The sequence below is a fragment of the Mchenga conophoros genome, linkage group LG22 (genome assembly GCF_057382185.1).
Source record: "Mchenga conophoros isolate Kocher_MC1m ecotype Shallow Benthic linkage group LG22, M_conophoros_male_GT1.1, whole genome shotgun sequence".
NCBI classification, from domain to species: domain Eukaryota; kingdom Metazoa; phylum Chordata; class Actinopteri; order Cichliformes; family Cichlidae; genus Mchenga; species Mchenga conophoros.
Genome location: NC_140546.1, coordinates 10,221,934 through 10,242,948, shown reverse-complemented (window position 1 = coordinate 10,242,948; position 21,015 = coordinate 10,221,934). Strand labels below are relative to the sequence as shown.

At 39.3% G+C, this 21,015-nt stretch overlaps 2 protein-coding genes across 2 annotated transcripts; one reads left to right on the top strand and one right to left on the bottom strand.

Annotated features, from left to right (window-relative positions):
- Window positions 1-421: 421 nt before the first annotated feature.
- fbxl6 (F-box and leucine-rich repeat protein 6) lies at window positions 422-8,083 on the top strand. The gene is made up of 10 exons (XM_085261761.1): window positions 422-478; window positions 3,020-3,619; window positions 4,277-4,435; window positions 4,508-4,571; window positions 5,308-5,439; window positions 5,848-5,955; window positions 6,060-6,173; window positions 6,719-6,950; window positions 7,170-7,410; window positions 7,539-8,083. Exons 2-10 carry the CDS (start codon window positions 3,102-3,104, stop codon window positions 7,666-7,668), a joined length of 1,698 nt encoding a protein of 565 aa, XP_085117887.1. The 5' UTR covers window positions 422-478; window positions 3,020-3,101; the 3' UTR covers window positions 7,669-8,083.
- Window positions 8,084-8,312: 229 nt separating this feature from the next.
- On the bottom strand, window positions 8,313-20,541 carry eppk1 (epiplakin 1). Its single transcript, XM_085261760.1, has 2 exons — window positions 20,423-20,541; window positions 8,313-19,732 (listed from the first exon to the last, which is right to left on the bottom strand). The coding sequence occupies exon 2, from the start codon at window positions 19,716-19,718 to the stop codon at window positions 9,048-9,050; it is 10,671 nt and encodes a 3,556-aa protein (XP_085117886.1). The 5' UTR covers window positions 19,719-19,732; window positions 20,423-20,541; the 3' UTR covers window positions 8,313-9,047.
- Window positions 20,542-21,015: the final 474 nt, after the last annotated feature.

Below are 21,015 nucleotides of genomic sequence, written 5' to 3'. Positions count from 1 at the left end.
TCGAGGTCTCAACGAATCATTGCTGCGAAACGGCCGTGAAGCCCCACAGAAGAAGAAACTGGGAACGACATATTTTCAACTTTAACTGTGTTGTTGGTTAACGTGTTATCCTATAGGATGTTAGTTTTCATTGAAAAGACTGCACTTTTATATATTTATTGTTAAATTGCGTGTTTCTATGCAAATAATGATTTTAAATTTTTATTTATTTTTTCATAATGAGTAGGTGGATTTTTTTAAATGCTCTCAGTTTTGTGGGAAATGCAACTCTAAAAGTAAATAAATGATTTAAAGTTTTTTTAAAAAATATATATTTATATTTAGTCTGCGTGGAATTGCAGCTGAATGTGTTATAACGACGGTAATATTTTGTTACTTGAAGACATTTAATAAAGTTTTTTGTTTAAAAAAAAATACCAACAATGCGAAGTGCATTATGGGTCCACTTATTGCAGTTGTCTTCGTGATCTAGCGGCAGGTAATGTAAAACAGCAATTTATGAATGTATTGTTTAAAAAGCATTTCTGTTAATAACATTTGTTTAATTATCGACAGGCTCTGATAATGCTTACTGCCGCCGTCGCAATGATTTCCATGCCGTATTTTGTCATATTGTGCTCCAGGGCGATTTGTGGGAACTAGCTCAGTTAACTGGTGTCAGGTAGCGTTAGCTAACTCTCTAAACGATGGCTAGGTAGGTAAGAGCTTAGTAATAATAAAATGTTAATATATTGTGTTTGATCGTCATTTCTCGTGCTTCACATAAAGTCGTCGGTAGAGCCGTTTTCTGTTTGCAAACAATGAACATGCGCGCGCAGTTTTGAAGTGGAAAACGGCTTGTTAGCAAACGTGAGCAACAAATTTCTGATAATATGGCTCATATCGTTACATAAAACAACAACAAAACTACAAATGCATTCAGTAAAATCCACCTTAGCCTCTTTCAGGATGCAGTTACTGTACCCCACATTGAAACTCCAAACAATAGAAAACAGGGACAAATTAAATAAATTACAGTTCTGCAGCGCAATATTGGATCCTTGGCTTCATGTGGCTGTAACAACTCGGCATTGTTATAGATGTGGTCATCATTGTGATATTTGCAGAGGACAATGTGAGATGTAGTGAAGGTAGGTAGAAGGTGTAAGTGAGTTTGGAGAGGTGGAGCTATGCTCTTAAGAGAAATGAAAGTCAGCAGAAGCTAGACATATCCACGTTTGTGAATGAGATGGAGACTGGTGTGATAGAGAAGTTGCAAGGTATAGAGTTAGTGAAGTTAGTGTTAGTTTAAATACCTGGGGTCAATCATCCTAAGGACAGTGCACAAGAGAGATGAAGAAGATGGAGTGGGTGGAGATGGGGTGATTTGTGACAGAAGCATAGCAGCAAGACTTAAATGGAAGGTTTACAAGATGGTAGTGAGACCTGCTAGGATTTATGGTTTGAAGATGTTGGAGCTGAAGGTGTTAGAGTTGGAAGATTTTCTTTGGAAGGGACTAGGATGGATATCAGAGGGACAGTCATTTGGAGAACACGTTTGATAGGCAAAGCTAAAAATGGTTTGGGCATGTGCAGCGGAGGGATAGTGAATATATTTTACAAGGGATGCTGAATATGGAAATGCCAGACAGGAGGAAGACTGCAGAGGAGATCCATGGATGCATTGAAGGAGGACATACAGAAGGGTGGGTGTGACAGATGATGGTAGGGAGAGGGTGAGATGGAGGCAGATGGAAGCAGGTAAAGAAGGTGACTAACATAAATAGCAACTTTCTAGATGTTTGGTCATACCACAGTAGATTTTTGTATTTATATGTTATCCCAGCTTTAACTATCATATATTGGCTTTGAATATTTCAGCTTGTGTAGAATTAATTAAAAAATCAGAAAAAAAGCCTCTTAATGTTCACTGTTCACAATACCACGTTTTGACTTACGGGCCTGTATAACAAACTTTCACTGGCCTCTACAATATTTTTAATGACCCAAAGAAGCCAATTTAATTGTTTTCAATACTGGAAGCTCTATCTTTAATAATGTAGTATAAAATAATAGTAGACTTATATTTTATAAAGTTACATCTCCCAAGTAAATGGTAGCTAAAGCTGTAAAATAATTGTCATGTATAACATTATCTAGCCCTCTTTCCCTGCAGGAATCACAGCTGTTAGCCTTCGGCTATAAAATCTGCCTTTTTTTTAACGATCATTTCAAACTGAATAAACAGACTGCATACAGACAGCTCTGCTTTATTTAGTCGCACTTTTCAAATACTACCTGCATGAAAAAAATACTAATTTGTCGGTTCATTTTTGGCCAGTGAATTGATACATGGAAACTGGCCCCAGTGGGCCACTAGTTATTTTGAACCCTGCAGCTGTAATTTGCTTACCCTTTGTTATCAAAATACATCAGATGTCTTAGTTTAAAAACAGATGTCTGTAGTCTAAGTAAAGTTTACAGATGGAGCAGTATGTCACAAAAATGTATCCTCTGCAGAGGAAAACAACACATTTTCACACCAAATCTCTTCCCCCATCTATTGACACACCCAAGCTCGTCAAGAAAGACTTTTATCAACAAACCTGTTCAACTCTGAGCATGCCAACTGTGTAGTTATTCGAACTTTTACTTTAGTGAGATTACCTATTGTGAATAGTTACAAGTGTTCTGTGTATAAAAACTCCTCATTACGTATTTGCAGAAACAGACCTGGTGCAGGGTGTTTTGCATCTGTACAGCTGAGTGGGAATTTTGTGTCTAAATATTGGGAGTTCTGAACAATCAATTCTTAAGCAATCTGATATTTTATGTGCAGTCTACAATATGCAAATAGGGAGGTCAATTTAAAGTCATGTTGATACATCCTCGTTCACTTTATCTAACCATAATTTAGACGTGACTTTTACAGTTTTGTTTTTGTTGCCACTTTTCTCACTTCACTATGTGTGTTTTGTTTTACCCCCAGTGGAGATCAGATTACTCTCACAGACTTATCTTGATCTGCTTCTCATTCCAGACATTACCACCTATGAGACTATCATGCTGATAACTGGTTTTCCTGGATTTAATCTCACTGTAAACTCAAGATAGCAGCAACTATGGATGCATCTGAAGCAGAAGCCTCAACACAGAATCAGGGAAAAGAGGAAGGTGCATCATCAGCTCAAGGAGATGCTGGAGCAAGACCAAAAAAGGCATCTTTGAAAAGAGCTGCAGATGCCAAAGCAAAAAAGAAGCACAAAAAGGCTCGAGTGTCCAGACCTGCCCGGCCTGGTTATACTGTCCATCAAGGGGAAGATATGCTTCTCGTTATATCGAGTTCCACCTCCCAGTATGACGGGTCAGTGTGGACTCTTAAGAAAAAGAAGGGGAGCAAAAAGAAGAAGTTGGCAAAAGGAAAAGGGAAAGCCAGTCAGGTCAAGAAAAAGAAGCCAGTCAATGCCAAGCCCAAACTGGAAAGTAAACCAGTTATAGAAAAAGAAGAAAAAGTCGCAAATTTCTTTATAACTCAGGAAGAAGACGACCACAGATGGGGCCACAGCCTGCCTGAGGAGATGCTAATTAATATTTTTCAGATTGTGGTCATTCAAGAGGGAGCAGTGCCCTTTTTATGCAGGTATTGTGTCGTACATGTGATTTATTTGTAATTAAACCTATGAGATTAAGACTGAAATGTTGCATACACTATTTTAATCAAAATCATTTCATGCAAGTTAATCATCTTTCACTTACTTCAATACCTTGGATATCAATCTCATAACTTAAAGTCTGAATCTCTCTACATAACCTTTATTATTATTATTACTATTATTATTATTAAGACTGTAAGTTATTTAACTTTATGGATAAACATTAAGAAAACTGATAAAACGCCCTTCAAGGAAATTTCTTTACATGTTTGTTTTGTGCGATTGAACAGTTTAACGCATTCACATTACTATGATAGAACAAGGAGATACTCACATTTAAAAAGCTGTGTTGGATATGCATTTTTCAGCTCTACTTTGGGAAGTAAAAGTCAATGAATCCATCTTCTTCCATTTAATTCAATTCACAAATGATGACTTGTGATGAGGCTGGAGGCTATCCCAGCTGTCATTCATAGGGTCAGAGGCAGGGCACACTCTGGAAGTGTCGATAGTGTGTCACTGGGCTAACATATAGAGACACTCAGTGTGAGGAAGCCAGCATACCGACCCAGAGAACCTTCTTGAGGTCAAGTGACAGTCCTAAGCACCGCACCGTTTAATTCTTCCTGGTGTTTTCGGTGCAGGGTGGGGAGAGTTTGTCGTCTGTGGAACGCCGCTGCCTCCAGTCCGATCCTGTGGCACAGAGTGACTGTCGGTCACTGCTGGATTGCACCAGGGAGGAGCCAACTACCAAAAACTCAGAAGAAGATTAAGGACACTTTGGACTGGCTGGCACACAGCAGGTTTGTACTTTATTTAGCTTTTTGCTTAAGTCTTAATCATGTAAATGAATTCTAAACTGTGTTGTTTTCTAGATTCTCTCAGCTGCGAGACTTTTCTCTGTGTCACTGGACAAAGAACGTTGATTATGCATTAGAGGTAAGTCATCGAGAATTAAACATTATTTGAAAGATCTTCTCATCTGAAATGATTAGTACATTCATACACATACAAATCCACAAACAAGCTCTCCTCACACAAGTTCAAAGAAAAGAACATAAAAATCATTTCTTAATGTATTTTTAAAAATACAGTAATAGTCAAGACTTACGTTTTCTTGGCAACTGTTTTGATAATCATTGATTATTTTTCTTTCTTGGTAATAAGTTGGTTTCAGCTTCTCAAGCTTAGAGAGTGTAAAGTTAAAGAATATTTCTGGTGTTTGTTGGAGGCAATTTGAAGTAACTCCCTTTTATATTTTACAGTGAACATATTGATGACAACCTGTAGTGAAAAATGAACTAAGATGTCCATCATTAAATATAATCTGATCCCATAAGCCCCATATCCCAATAGGATATTGTTTTTGTCCAGAGAGTATTTTTGATTTTCCAGCATATTGATTACATTACATTAAAAAAACCACACTGGTTGCAAATATTTTCTTCCTAGCCTGACAAGACCAGGCAAAATTTAACAAGCCTGAATACAAAATAAGTCTTAAACTGAGAAACTCCCCTTCACACACTGGTGTTTGTTCATTTTGGATCCTGTTCATACATAAATTACAGTTCACTTAAAAACAATATATAAAGGAATAAATGTTTTATTAAAATTGTGGTTTATCTGTATTATTTAATACTTAGTATGTGGCTTTTTTTGAAATCATCATCAGGTTGTGTCGCAGTACTGCCCTGATCTTTGCTCCCTCAAGCTTTCTTACTGCACAGGAGTGACAGCGGCGGCCTTTCGCTGCCTCGGTCTGCACAGCCGCTCCCTGCACAGCTTAAATCTCCAGTATTCAGAGGTACGTGGACCTGTGTAGAGATTTTCTAATAGAAGCCATGCAAAGATCTTTCACTGTGTAATGAAGTTACACAGTGCAATGAATGTGCAGTGTTTTACAGTACAGGGAAAGTTTCTCTATGCTTGCTCTAAATTTAAAGTGTAACTTTAAGGGTTTGTCAAGAATTTAATGTTAAGCACTTTAAACAAGATAAGCAGATATTTATGATGAAAAATATCTCAACTGTTTTTACTTGTCTTATATTAACTATATGAGCTTTAAGGGTATTTTCCCAATGCAGATTATCATTTTTTTTATTCATAAGAAACTTCATCCACTTAATATAGGTGATATATCATAAGGAGAGCTTTTTTCATCCAGGCATGATTGCATGTAGAGAATTTGCAGGATAACTTGCTTTTGCTGTAGTTCCAGGTTGAAGGACTCCTTGAGTATCTTGAAAACCATGGGAGCCAGATCAGGCAAATATTGTTCAGTCATGGACTAAAGAATGACAGACTTCTGGCTGCAATCACTGTAAGACTTTTCTCTCTTTGTTTGTGAAACACGTGCTACACAAAGTCAGTGCTACTGGACAAATGAGCTTAATAAATGCATAGCATTGCTTTTTGTTTTTCCAGCGGGGATGCTGTCCCGATTTGGAGATGCTGGAGGTCAACACCAAGCTTGACAGTAAAGACTGCCAACTTCCTGTTTGCATCCAGGCACTACAGATGGCATGCCCTAAGCTCAAGGTAAAACAAAGGTCTTCTCTGTTTTAGTGTGACTACATTAGCTTTTTTACATTAAAGTTTAAACTCTTAATTAAGAAGATGAAGAAAAGCAGGCGTTTTATTAATTGTTGATTGATTGTTTATTGTTAATATTTAAATTCCAGCTTTTCAAAGACTTTTTGGATCTCTTGGTTCTTGACTGCTGGTTGAAAAAACAAGGTGCATTTGAAATTATCGTTATGAACCCTGGTTTTATATAATTTGATTTTTTTTAATTTTTTTTTGAAATGCTACAGAACAGTTATTTAAGTGAGCATGTTCTTCACAATTCCTGCTCCACCTTTTATTCTTGGACTCTAGTAGAATGACTTTATTTCATTGACAGTCTAAAGTAGTTCTTATTCCTCTTATACTTGGCTACTGTGCAGCATGTATGTGACAGAAAATAAGGAAACGCCCAAGTAGCACTAAAGCCAGTAGCTGTAATTTCTTATCTACTGGCAGAGTTTGCACTTTGCTAAAGGTTACTTGTTCTCCCGTGACGCTTACGTACTGCTTCCCATCAGACCTTCCGAATGATGAACGTCCAACCTCTTCATAAGGGAATGCGTTTTGGTATCGACCCAACATCAGGCTTCCCATTACTGGAGGAGCTTTGTATCGCAACCACATCGTTTTCCTATTTGACCGACAGAGATTTGAGGGACATTCTCTTCGATTCCCCCAAACTGCGAGTGCTGGACCTGCGAGGCTGTTCTCGAATCACAGCGTCTGGTCTTGCAGATTTACCCTGTCTAGGTATGTTTGTCAGGAAATTAATGCTTTTTGCTTTATGTCACCAATACCGAGCAGCTCAGTTTGGCTTTTTCAGAATGAATCTATGATGACCTGGAAGTCGGAGTCAGGACAGTTTAGTACAGTTTGTACACAAAATGTGTCTGAATTATTTGAAGGCTTCACATTTTAAAACCATTTCAAACATTTATCTGCTTTATTTTACTGTCTTGTATTTGGCAGAGCTTGAATGTTTGTTCTGGGGACAATATTTCAGCAGCCATGTTGGGCTGTCATCGCTTAAGAAAGGACTTCACACGTTGACCCAAAAATGGAGTCGAACTTTGCAACAGCTGGACATTGCACATCAGCTCTTCACTGAGGAAGACTTGGAGTTAGCAATGAGTTACCTTTGTCAAGCTGAGGCAGACACACTGCGCTCACTGAACTTGAGTGGGACCAGAATTACACCACGTGCACTCAGGTAGTTGTTTTGTACTTACCTCAGTAGCGCCGCAAATCCAAAATAACCTCTTTATTAGACAAAGTGCATCCAAAAAGAACTGAGAATTAATCAGTCGTTCCCATTCACGTCTGTGCTTTGTTTTGCAGGCCAGTCATTGGACAAATGACTGCTCTAGACTACCTCAACCTTTCATCCTGCCGCTATCTCCCAAGAGGTGTAAAGAGGATTTATCGTGGCCAAGAAGACATCCGGCAGCTGCTGGACAAATTGGAATAGCTCTCACATTCATGTGGTTCCAGAAATGAGAAACCAAGTTTACAAGGCAGACTTGAATATCTTAATGCAGGCCTCGCTGTGGGTTATATTGTCTAATCGATGTGAATATTTTGCCCTCAGGACTTTTTTGATAGACATTTTTTCTGTCTGTTGTTGGTACGAAATTGACATTTCTGTGTTTGAATGCAAGAAGCAGTAGTTTGCAAACCTGTTACTACCGCATTAATGTCAGGTGGGGGGTTTTGTTTTTTGTTTTGACAATAACCAACACACAATGCGTGACACCTAGTACTGTATATAGATCATTTTATTTGTAAAACTAAATATTCATTTGTGTGTATCTTTTTTTTTTAAATGTGATTTCTGATTTATTTTTTTTTGATCAAAAATAAATGTTTAACATGTCACAAGAGAATCAGGGTTGTATTGGTCTTTATTTCCACTAGAGAGTGCTGTCCTGTCAGTATAAATTTACATTTGTCATCTTAAGGGACTGGTCATACTGGATTCATACCTTGCTTGTAGCAACATGTTTAAGAATAGCAAATACATGTAAACACATGAATGGATCTAAGTGCCTATATGATTTTTCCAATAATGTAAACATGGTCAAAGGAGAGTGTTTGATAATAAAAGACACAATATAGTATTCACTTGTTTATTGGGCCAAATAACAGACTAAACAAAAACAAGGGCAAAAAAAGTATTTTAAATGTACCCACATTCAATTTTTGCCCAAATTTGAAACAGCACTACCCATTTAGGTTAATTAAACTTGGGTCTGTCTTGACTCAACTACTTCCATGAGTGTAAAAGAAACAGAGTCATATGTCCCACAACAACATGAAAAATGGTAAACCATAAAAACAGCATTAAAAATTCAACATTTTAAAAAGCAAAGACATAAAGAGACTTAAGACCTCTTTACTATGTATATTGATTTATATAAAGCCGGGATTTTCAGCTTTACTAGGTGCAAATTAAATGTAAATGCTGAATTTTGGTTACAATAGTGGTTGTAAGCACAGTCTTTGGTTTATGTCTCTCAATTAAAAATGTATTAATTCCATTGTGTATGTCAGTTCTGTGACCACTTTCTACAATAAAAACAATTGTTCCATTTTCTTTGGTAATTATAAATGGGTTTTTTTCTTTAAAAAAAAAAACATATATGCATTTATTACACTTCCAAAATTGTACAATAAAAGCAAATAGGCAAAGGTCTTTTGTAATCAATCTCCTGGTTCATATTTTAGTAATGATAATATTGCAGTATATTGTCTTCACATGTTAAGTACAACTTCTAAAGTATCTTTTTTTTAGTTCAGAAAGAAGCTTTTTTTATGCTATATTCAGTTATTAAAGAAGCGAATTGCTGTTCACTTCTGTAGTGGGAATAAACTGAGGCCTGTAATGGGATCTGTAATACACTTCTCAACCAGATGGAGGTATGTGAGGTTCTCCTTAGTGTTGGGGTCAAAGAAGCCCTTGGTGTCATCATCAGGATCCGATAAAATCTGGTTCATTTCTTCATCAAAGTAACCTCTTTCATATGCCACTTGTACAGGCACTCTGTGACTGTGCACTGGGTCAATTATTCCTCCAGTTGCAATTTGAGCTTCAAGGAGACGAATTCCATGATCTTTCACAATGAGATCTTTTTTCAAGGCCTGGAACAAAGAAATTGTTTTTCCAGTGTACGGATCTTTGTATCCTGTCACTGCCTTTTCTGCTGAGATCAGTTTGTTTTTCCACTCTTTCCCAACCACTCTTTGAGCCACAGCTTCCTCTACAGAAAGCTTTTTGTTGTTGACTGGGTCAATGATAAAGCCTGTGGCAGCTTGGGCTTCCAGCAGAACCAGAGATGTACCTGGAGTCAGCAGACCTTTGCTTTTAGCTTCATAGATACTCATTGTCTTTTTGGTGGACTGAACATAAACTCCTGCAATGCTGTTGGTCCCCTCAAGGTATTTGCGCACTGAATCCATTTCACTTACTTCTGTTACTGTAACTTTTCCAGCGCTAAGATCTTTGTAGAGTTTCTCATCAATGATTTTGGATTTGAGCAGCTCAGTAGCAGAGACATCTTTTCTGATTCCATGGAACTTTTCAACTTCACTAGTTTCTGTAATTGTAGTGGTGATGGTAGTTTTTGTTGTGCTACTGTCTACTTTAGTTTCTGGTGGTTGGGACATGACAATTGAAGAAGATGATGAGGTTGTGTCTTGTGTATGCTGCTCAATGATTGTCAGGATGATTTCTAAAAAGCGCTCTATTGTGATTGATCCAGCCTTGTACTGTTGCACAAGGTCTCTCCGCTTCTCTTCAATTATATATTTGGAGTAGAGTAGATCCCAGAGAGTCACAGTTTTTCCTCTGTATTTTCCTCCAGCTCGGGTTGTTGTTGTAGACTTCAGAATACGTTTAGTTGCCTCGTCCACAAAGAAGTAAAACTCTCCTTTCTTGACAATGACAAGTAAACTGAGGCCTGTAATGGGATCTGTAATACACCTCTCAACCAGCTGGAAGTATGTGAGGTTCTCCTGAGTGTTGGGGTCAAAGAAGCCCTTGGTGTCATCATCAGGATCCGATAAAATCTGGTTCATTTCTTCATCAAAGTAACCTCTTTCATATGCCACTTGTACAGGCACTCTGTGACTGTGCACTGGATCAATTATTCCTCCAGTTGCAATTTGAGCTTCAAGGAGACGAATTCCATGATCTTTCACAATGAGATCTTTTTTCAAGGCCTGGAACAAAGAAATTGTTTTTCCAGTGTACGGATCTTTGTATCCTGTCACTGCCTTTTCTGCTGAGATCAGTTTTTTTTCCCAGTCTTTCCCAACCACTCCTTGAGCCACAGCTTCCTCTACAGAAAGCTTTTTGTTGTTGACTGGGTCAATGATAAAGCCTGTGGCAGCTTGGGCTTCCAGCAGAACCAGAGATGTACCTGGAGTCAGCAGACCTTTGCTTTTAGCTTCATAGATACTGAGGGTTTCGTGGGTGGACTGAAGATAAACTCCTGCAATGCTGTTGGTCCCCTCAAGGTATTTGCGCACTGAATCCATTTCACTTACTTCTGTTACTGTAACTTTTCCAGCGCTAAGATCTTTGTAGAGTTTCTCATCAATGATTTTGGATTTGAGCAGCTCAGTAGCAGAGACATCTTTTCTGATTCCATGGAACTTTTCAACTTCACTAGTTTCTGTAATTGTTGTGGTTACAGTAGTTTTTGTTGTGCTACTATCTGCTTTAGTTTCTGGTGGTTGGGACATGACAATTGAAGAAGATGATGAGGTTGTGTCTTGTGTATGCTGCTCAATGATTGTCAGGATGATTTCCAAAAAGCGCTCTTTTGTGATTGATCCAGCCTTGTACTGTTGCACAAGGTCTCTCCGCTTCTCCTCAGTGATGTATTTGGAGTAGAGTAGATCCCAGAGAGACACTGTTTGACCTCTGTATTTTCCTCCAGCTCGGGTTGTTGTTGTAGACTTCAGAATACGTTTAGTTGCCTCGTCCACAAAGAAGTAAAACTCTCCTTTCTTGACAATGACAAGTAAACTGAGGCCTGTAATGGGATCTGTAATACACCTCTCAACCAGCTGGAGGTATGTGAGGTTCTCCTTAGTGTTGGGGTCAAAGAAGCCCTTGGTGTCATCATCAGGATCCGATAAAATCTGGTTCATTTCTTCATCAAAGTAACCTCTTTCATATGCCACTTGTACAGGCACTCTGTGACTGTGCACTGGGTCAATTATTCCTCCAGTTGCAATTTGAGCTTCAAGGAGACGAATTCCATGATCTTTCACAATGAGATCTTTTTTCAAGGCCTGGAACAAAGAAATTGTTTTTCCAGTGTACGGATCTTTGTATCCTGTCACTGCCTTTTCTGCTGAGATCAGTTTGTTTTTCCACTCTTTCCCAACCACTCTTTGATCCACAGCTTCCTCTACAGAAAGCTTTTTGTTGTTGACTGGGTCAATGATAAAGCCTGTGGCAGCTTGGGCTTCCAGCAGAACCAGAGATGTACCTGGAGTCAGCAGACCTTTGCTTTTAGCTTCATAGATACTCATTGTCTTTTTGGTGGACTGAACATAAACTCCTGCAATGCTGTTGGTCCCCTCAAGGTATTTGCGCACTGAATCCATTTCACTTACTTCTGTTACTGTAACTTTTCCAGCGCTAAGATCTTTGTAGAGCTTCTCATCAATGATTTTGGATTTGAGCAGCTCAGTAGCAGAGACATCTTTTCTGATTCCATGGAACTTTTCAACTTCACTAGTTTCTGTAATTGTAGTGGTGATGGTAGTTTTTGTTGTGCTACTGTCTACTTTAGTTTCTGGTGGTTGGGACATGACAATTGAAAAAGATGATGAGGTTGTGTCTTGTGTATGCTGCTCAATGATTGTCAGGATGATTTCTAAAAAGCGCTCTATTGTGATTGATCCAGCCTTGTACTGTTGCACAAGGTCTCTCCGCTTCTCCTCAGTGATGTATTTGGAGTATAGTAGATCCCAGAGAGACACTGTTTGACCTCTGTATTTTCCTCCAGCTCGGGTTGTTGTTGTAGACTTCAGAATACGTTTAGTTGCCTCATCCACAAAGAAGTAAAACTCTCCTTTCTTGACAATGACAAGTAAACTGAGGCCTGTAATGGGATCTGTAATACACCTCTCAACTAGATGGAGGTATGTGAGGTTCTCCTTAGTGTTGGGGTCAAAGAAGCCCTTGGTGTCATCATCAGGATCCGATAAAATCTGGTTCATTTCTTCATCAAAGTAACCTCTTTCATATGCCACTTGTACAGGCACTCTGTGACTGTGCACTGGGTCAATTATTCCTCCAGTTGCAATTTGAGCTTCAAGGAGACGAATTCCATGATCTTTCACAATGAGATCTTTTTTCAAGGCCTGGAACAAAGAAATTGTTTTTCCAGTGTACGGATCTTTGTATCCTGTCACTGCCCTTTCTGCTGAGATCAGTTTGTTTTTCCACTCTTTCCCAACCACTCCTTGAGCCACAGCTTCCTCTACAGAAAGCTTTTTGTTGTTGACTGGGTCAATGATAAAGCCTGTGGCAGCTTGGGCTTCCAGCAGAACCAGAGATGTACCTGGAGTCAGCAGACCTTTGCTTTTAGCTTCATAGATACTCATTATCTTTTTGGTGGACTGAAGATAAACTCCTGCAATGCTGTTGGTCCCCTCAAGGTATTTGCGCACTGAATCCATTTCACTTACTTCTGTTACTGTAACTTTTCCAGCGCTAAGATCTTTGTAGAGTTTCTCATCAATGATTTTGGATTTGAGCAGCTCAGTAGCAGAGACATCCTTTCTGATTCCATGGAACTTTTCAACTTCACTAGTTTCTGTAATTGTAGTGGTGATGGTAGTTTTTGTTGTGCTACTGTCTACTTTAGTTTCTGGTGGTTGGGACATGACAATTGAAGAAGATGATGAGGTTGTGTCTTGTGTATGCTGCTCAATGATTGTCAGGATGATTTCTAAAAAGCGCTCTATTGTGATTGATCCAGCCTTGTACTGTTGCACAAGGTCTCTCCGCTTCTCTTCAATTATATATTTGGAGTAGAGTAGATCCCAGAGAGACACTGTTTTTCCTCTGTATTTTCCTCCAGCTCGGGTTGTTGTTGTAGACTTCAGAATACGTTTAGTTGCCTCATCCACAAAGAAGTAAAACTCTCCTTTCTTGACAATGACAAGTAAACTGAGGCCTGTAATGGGATCTGTAATACACCTCTCAACCAGCTGGAGGTATGTGAGGTTCTCCTTAGTGTTGGGGTCAAAGAAGCCCTTGGTGTCATCATCAGGATCCGATAAAATCTGGTTCATTTCTTCATCAAAGTAACCTCTTTCATATGCCACTTGTACAGGCACTCTGTGACTGTGCACTGGGTCAATTATTCCTCCAGTTGCAATTTGAGCTTCAAGGAGACGAATTCCATGATCTTTCACAATGAGATCTTTTTTCAAGGCCTGGAACAAAGAAATTGTTTTTCCAGTGTACTGATCTTTGTATCCTGTCACTGCCTTTTCTGCTGAGATCAGTTTTTTTTCCCAGTCTTTCCCAACCACTCCTTGAGCCACAGCTTCCTCTACAGAAAGCTTTTTGTTGTTGACTGGGTCAATGATAAAGCCTGTGGCAGCTTGGGCTTCCAGCAGAACCAGAGATGTACCAGGAGTCAGCAGACCTTTGCTTTTAGCTTCATAGATACTGAGGGTTTCGTGGGTGGACTGAAGATAAACTCCTGCAATGCTGTTGGTCCCCTCAAGGTATTTGCGCACTGAATCCATTTCACTTACTTCTGTTACTGTAACTTTTCCAGCGCTAAGATCTTTGTAGAGTTTCTCATCAATGATTTTGGATTTGAGCAGCTCAGTAGCAGAGACATCTTTTCTGATTCCATGGAACTTTTCAACTTCACTAGTTTCTGTAATTGTAGTGGTGATGGTAGTTTTTGTTGTGCTACCATCTACTTTAGTTTCTGGTGGCTGGGACATGACAATTGAAGAAGATGATGAGGTTGTGTCTTGTGTATGCTGCTCAATGATTGTCAGGATGATTTCTAAAAAGCGCTCTATTGTGATTGATCCAGCCTTGTACTGTTGCACAAGGTCTCTCCGCTTCTCCTCAGTGATGTATTTGGAATAGAGCAGATCCCAGAGAGACACTGTTTGACCTCTGTATTTTCCTTCAGCTCGGGTTGTTGTTGTAGACTTCAGAATACATTTAGTTGCCTCATCCACAAAGAAGTAAAACTCTCCTTTCTTCACAATAGACAGTAAGTTAAGCTCTGTATTTGGGTCTCTGACGCACCTCTCAATCAGCTGGAGATATGTGAGGTTCTCCTGAGTGTTGGGGTCAAAGAAGCCCTTGGTGTCATCATCAGCATCAGATAAAATCTGGTTCATTTCTTCATCAAAGTAACCTCTCTGATATGCCACCTGTATGGGGACTCGATGGCTATGGACTGGATCGATTATGCCTCCAGTTGCAATTTGAGCTTCAAGGAGACGAATTCCATGATCTTTCACAATGAGATCCTTTTTCAAGGCCTGGAACAAAGAAATTGTTTGTCCAGTGTACGGATCTTTGTATCCTGTCACTGCCCTTTCTGCTGAGATCAGTTTTTTTTCCCACTCCTTCCCAACCACTCCTTGAGCCACAGCTTCTTCTACAGAAAGTTTCTTGTTGTTGATTGGGTCAATGATGAAGCCTGTGGCAGCTTGGGCTTCCAGCAGAACCAGAGATGTACCTGGAGTCAGCAGACCTTTGCTTTTAGCTTCATAGATGCTCATCATCTTTTTTGTTGATTCAACTCTCACACCTGCTATACAGTTTGTTGCTCCAAGATACTTCTGAATATTTTCCATTTTGACAACAGTTTCTTCTGTTACTTCACCTTTTATAATTTGGGTGAAAAGGTCCTTTGAGATGATCTTTGACTCAAATAATTCACTGGCTGAGACTTGTTTTCGTAGTCCTTTGAACTTTCTTTCCTTGGATGATACCTCTGTGACTATAACTGTGAGTATTTCAATCATCTCCTCAATTTTGGTCACTCCTGTCCGGTATTGCTGTATAAGCTGCTCCCTTTTTTGTTCTGATATGTATTCAGATAGCAGCACTTCCCACAGTGTGACCTCCTTGTTTTTAAATTTTCCCACATTCAAGGTCATCATTTTGTTTTTCAAAGCATGCTCGATTTGCTCATCTGTGTGAAATACACGGGCTTTTTCTTCATGCAGCGGTAGGAGAAGTAGCCCAGTTTTATCATCTTTCTCACATCTATTCATGAGCGGACTGTATGACAGTTTTTCTTTGGTATTTGGGTCAAAGAATCCTTTTTCATCATCTGTGGGGTTCAACAGAATTTTTTGAGTTTCTTCATCCAGACATCCTTTTTTGATAGCAATATGAATTGGCAGTCTGTGACTTTGATTTGGGTCAATAATTCCTCCTGTTGCTATCTGCACATCAAGTATCCGAAGGCCATAGCTTCTTTCTCTCAGCTTTTTTTGCATGGCTTCAAACAGTGATATTGTCACATCTGTATATGGATCTTTATACCCAGTGACAGCTCGTTCAGCTGAGAGAAGTTGCTCACGTACATCTGGCCCAATCAGTCTTCCTTTTACAGCCTCTTCCACAGCATGGAACTCATTTTTGAGGGGATCAATGATCCATCCTGTTGCAGCTTGAGCTTCAAGTAGTAGAAGTGCAATGCCAGGTGTCAACAGGTCTTCATTTCTTGCTTCATATATGCTCATCACTTTCTGGGATGGATAAACCTTCACTCCAGCAATGCTTCCAGATCCTTTTAGGTATCCTCTCACAGGTTCACTCTGCGCTATTGTTTCTAAATTGAGTTTTCCTTCTTTCACCTGTTTAAATGTTTCTGCATCAATGATTTCAGAATCCAGTAGTTGTTTTGCAGTGACATGCTTTCTCAGACCCATTATCATTTTGGGAGTTTCAGTCTTCTCCAGTTTTTCTATTGTGGTAATCACTAATGTGATTATGGTCTGGGTACTAATCTGCCTTGTTCTGTACTTTTCAATCAGTTCAAGTCGCTGATCCTCAGTAAAGTAGCCAGAATGAATCAAGTCCCATAGAGTAACCGATTTTCCAGAATAGTGTCCTACAGATATGCTGACACTTGTCTTTTCAAACTCTTCCTTAATCTCTGTGTCAGAATATATCTTTTTCTTTGTAGCTGTAGCTTTTGGTGTGTCATTCAGTGGCAGGAGAAACAGTCCAGTTTCCTTGTCTTTCACACATCTCGCCAACATCTCCATGTATGTCAGATTTTCTTTTGTGTTTGGGTCAAAAAAGCCCTTTGTGTCATCAGTTGGGTCTGTTAGGATTTGATTAAGTTCTTCATCAAAATATCCCTTCTTGTATGCAACTTCAAGGGGTAAGTGGAGACACTTTAAGGGATCGATGATACCACCTGTAGCAATCTGGGCCTCAAGTAAACGAATGCCATGCTGGTTGACAATAAGATCTTTTTTCAACGCTTGGAAGAGCGAGATCTTCTGACCTGTGTATGGATCTTTGTAACCAGTGACTGCTCTTTCCGCAGACAAAAGTTTTTCATACATCTGTGGACTAATCAACTTTTCTTTGAGAGCTTGTTCAACTGTAAGTTTTTTGTTATTCAGAGGATCAACAACAAATCCTGTAGCTGCTTGTGCTTCAAGGAGGCAAAGGGCAGTCCCAGGTGCAAGAATGCCAATTCTCTGTGCCTCGTGAATGCTTAGTTTTTTATTTGAAGGTTGCAGTATCAACCCAGCTACACAGCTTTTTCCTTGTAGGTAGGCTCTCACACTGTCCATTTTCATCACATCACTGCTTGTCATGTTTCCAGTGATCAAACTGTTGTAGGTGTTTTTATCCACAATTTTAAGATCCAAAAGATCCACAGCAGAGACTTCTCCTCTGAGACCTTCAAACTTCAGTCCTTCTTGCTGTCGTATCTCCTTACTCTCAATGATCTCTACAATGGTCTCAGTTAGTTGCTGAATTGTGATTTTCTTTGACCTGAAGAGCTTGAAAAACTCCTGTCGTTTGTCTTCAGACAGATATTCTGAGTTGATAAGATCCCACAATGTTGTGCGTTTGCCCTTGAACCTACCGTACTTTACAGTAACTATTGTTGTTTTAAACAATTCCCTAATGTTGTCATCTATCTTTATTTTGTTGCTCTTGCCTTTGAGAGGTAAGAGGCACAGGCCTGTACTAGGATCTGTTACACATCTGGCCATGAGCTGCAAGTATGTCAGGTTCTCGTGGGTGTTGGGGTCAAAGAATCCCTTGGTGTCATCACTTGGATCATCCAGGATCTGATTCATTTCTTCATTAAAGTACCCCTTCTTATAGGCCACATGGACAGGTATGCGATGGCTGTTCACTGGGTCGATGATCCCACCAGTGGCAATTTGGGCCTCCAGGAGCCTAATGCCATGGTCTTTTAGGATCAGGTCTTTTTGCATTGCTTGGAACAAAGAAATTATTTCTCCAGTGTATGGATCTTTGTATCCAGTAACCGCTTTCTCTGCCGATTGCAGCTTTTGACACACATCAGGCCCCACAATCTTTGCTTTGACAGCATCATCAACTGAAAACTTTCTATTTCCAATAGGGTCAATAATGAACCCTGTTGCTGCCTGTGCCTCCAGTAGAATCAGAGCAGTTCCTGGCATCAGCTTTCCTTTCTGTTTGGCCTGGTAGATGGTCATGATTTGAGAATCAGGAAGCATAATACCTGCGATGCTGTCTTTACCTTTTAAGTACACATTTACATTTTCATCTTCAATGACTTCCTTCACTGACTTCTTTCCCTTCTTCAGGTCCTCTAGGACCTCCTGACTAATGATATCTGCTTCCACAAGCTGCTTGGCTGTAACAGTGTCTCTGATACCTTCAAAGACGACTTGAGTTGTTTTCACTGACTTTTCTATCACTTCTAGAACTGTTGAAATGATCATCTTGATAGTTATCTTCCCCTCTCTGTATTTTCGAAAGATGTCTTGCCTCTGGTTTTCATCAAAATATTCTGACATCAGAAGTTCCCACAGAGATACTGTCATTCCTGTATATTTGCCATATGTCACTTTCACTTTCTCGATCTTGAAGGCTGTTTTAGTTTGGTAGTCAATGAAATCAAAATTTAGCCCATCTGATTTATCACGCAAAGGAAGGAGGCAGAGTCCAGTAGCAGGATCAGTGACACACCTTTCCATCAACTGAAGATAGGTTAGATTTTCTTCTGTGTTTGGATCAAAAAAGCCTTTTGTGTCATCCCCTGAATCCTCCAATATGGCATTCATTTGTTCATCAAAATAACCTCTCTTAAAGGCCACTTCTGTAGGAAGTCTGTGACTGTTGATTGGATCAATTATTCCACCTGTAGCAATTTGTGCTTCAAGTAGGCGGATTCCATGTTGTTTGACAATGAGGTCTTTTGAGAGTGCTTGAAACAGGGATATAGTTTCACTGGTGTATGGGTCTTTGTATCCGGTCACTGCCCGCTCAGCAGAGAGCAGCTTTGCATGATATTCTGGGCCAATAAGTTTGCTTTTGACAGCTTCATCCACAGTGTACTTTTTATTTTCTACAGGATCAATCATGTATCCAGTAGCAGCTTGTGCCTCCAAGAGAACAAGTGATGTCCCAGGCATCAGTATGCCTTGCTTCATGGCTTTATAAATGCTCATTCTCTGATTGGTTGAGAGTATAGCAATGCCTGCAATGCTGCCTTTGCCTTCCAGGTATTCTTTCACTGTTTCAATCAACATCACGTCCTGTGTTGTGGTCTTCCCCTTTTGCAGGTTATCATATGTTTCTTTGTCGATGATCTTTGATTCAAGGAGCTCGGTGGAGGAAATGCCTTTGCGCAGACCTTTGAAGGTGATGCAGACAGGAAGAAGCAACAGGCCTGTATCGGGCTCCACGATGCATTGCTTTTGGAGGCCTCTGTAGTTAAGATTTTGTTGCAAAGTTGGATGATAAAACACTCTGAGCTCTGACATTTGGTCCTTCAGCAAATCTTTTTCATAGTAGCCCTTCTGAATTGCAGAGTCAACTGAAATATTTGTCTTATCGACAGGATCAAACAGGCCTTTTGTGGCTATCTGTGCTTCCAGCAGCCTCAATCCATAATCTTTTGGAACTAAATCTTTTTGCATAGCTTGGAATACAGATATCATTTGGTTGGTGTAGGGGTCTACATACCCAGTGATGGCTTTTTCTGCTTTAAGGAGTTTGTCTTTCATCTCTGATCCAACTATTCCCTTTTTAACAGCATCCTCTACAGGAAGCTTTTGGTTGCTTACTGGATCTACAATACCTACTGTGGCAGCTTGTGCTTCAAGCAGAGCCAGTGCTGTTCCTGGCTTAAGCATACGCTTCTTCATGGCTTCATATATGGTTATCTTTGTCTTTGTCTTTTCCAGAAATATACCAGCCACAGGTTCATGGACTTTTGTGCAGGCATTTTGCTTCACACCGCCGTCCTTAAGGTTGGTGTCCATCTTGACCTAAAGGGCTGTGTTAACACATAAACAGTTACAGAGCTTGTTTTGTATATGGTATTTTATGCATTGTAAGTAATTGTAAAGCACAGCTCTAAGATACATTTGGGCACACTGCAGTTAAACTGCTTATAAAATACACATGTATTGATTTGTATGTTAAAAAAAAAAAACTTGTCAGGTTTTTATACAGTTATTTTTTTATACACAAATTATTCAGACGTTCACCAAATTAGATGCAGTAAGACATTTTGTCGAAAAATTTCTTTTACTACTGCTGTTTTGCGCCATAATGCAATTTCTAACGTTACATGTTTGACAGTGACATTGTTATGTACTAACTGTAAAGCTATTTTCAGCTTTTCCCTTGCCACAAGGGGTCGCCACAGCAACGAGCACCACAAGATTAATTGGGCAGAGTTTTATGCTGGATGCAACAGTGACCTTTCACTAGTAATAGAGACTAATGTGATAGAGAATATACTCCAGCAAGGTAGAGAAGGTTGTAGAATAGTTTGCAATGACAAATAGTACTGAAGTCTGGTAAAATTAACACATTAGTATCCAGCATAACTCTGAATCGCTTAAATAACTTAATAACTAGTCTGGAGCAATTGAAATTGAAATAGATGGTAATTAGTTTTATTTCTATTAATTGTAGTGTAAGTTTTGGAATATATTATCTTCCAACTGTAATATCAAACCTTTCAATTTCCTTAGGAGTACGTGGACAGCCTTGGATGCTCTCTGTTGTTCCAAAATACAAGATCCAACGCCAGTGGCTTCCTGGTTTTTACGATCTCAGGGCTTTGAAACTCCGTCCCTGGAAAGATAAGGCGGTTGTAATAAGTTTGATCTTAAACTTTGTGTTAATGATTTGATATTGAAATTAGTTTATGACATTTCTCATGAACTTTCTAAATCACATATGGGTAAAATACTCACCATTTCATCACTGACCTATGCAGACTGCATATGAGACAATCCACAGGATGTAGGTAAAATGTTTTTTTTTCCTACTATGTTAGTAATACTTTAATTATAAGTTGTTACCATGACAATTATTCAAGTCTGTATGGCTTGCTTGCAAACAACTACTGTCCATGACTGACCCACCCACCCCATAAAAATAAAGCCTAACTGTACAGTCTGTGTGTATGTGTCTTATAAACCCATGTGGGCAGGTTTCTAATGCATCAATACTCTCTTTTGTTTTTTGTTTTCTAATAGTTTTTCTTATCATTTCATCATGTCCCTGCACAGATTCAACAACAAAAGAAGCTATTAATTACATAAT

Coding starts and splice junctions, on each gene's coding strand:
- fbxl6 (XM_085261761.1), top strand. CDS start 3,102: ATGGATGCATCTGAAGCAGAAGCCTCAACACAGAATCAGGGAAAAGAG. Junction 5,956..6,059: donor GACTTCTGGCTGCAATCACT/GTAAGACTTTTC, acceptor TTGTTTTTCCAG/CGGGGATGCTGTCCCGATTT. Junction 6,951..7,169: donor TGCAGATTTACCCTGTCTAG/GTATGTTTGTCA, acceptor TGTATTTGGCAG/AGCTTGAATGTTTGTTCTGG.
- eppk1 (XM_085261760.1), bottom strand. CDS start 19,718: ATGGACACCAACCTTAAGGACGGCGGTGTGAAGCAAAATGCCTGCACA.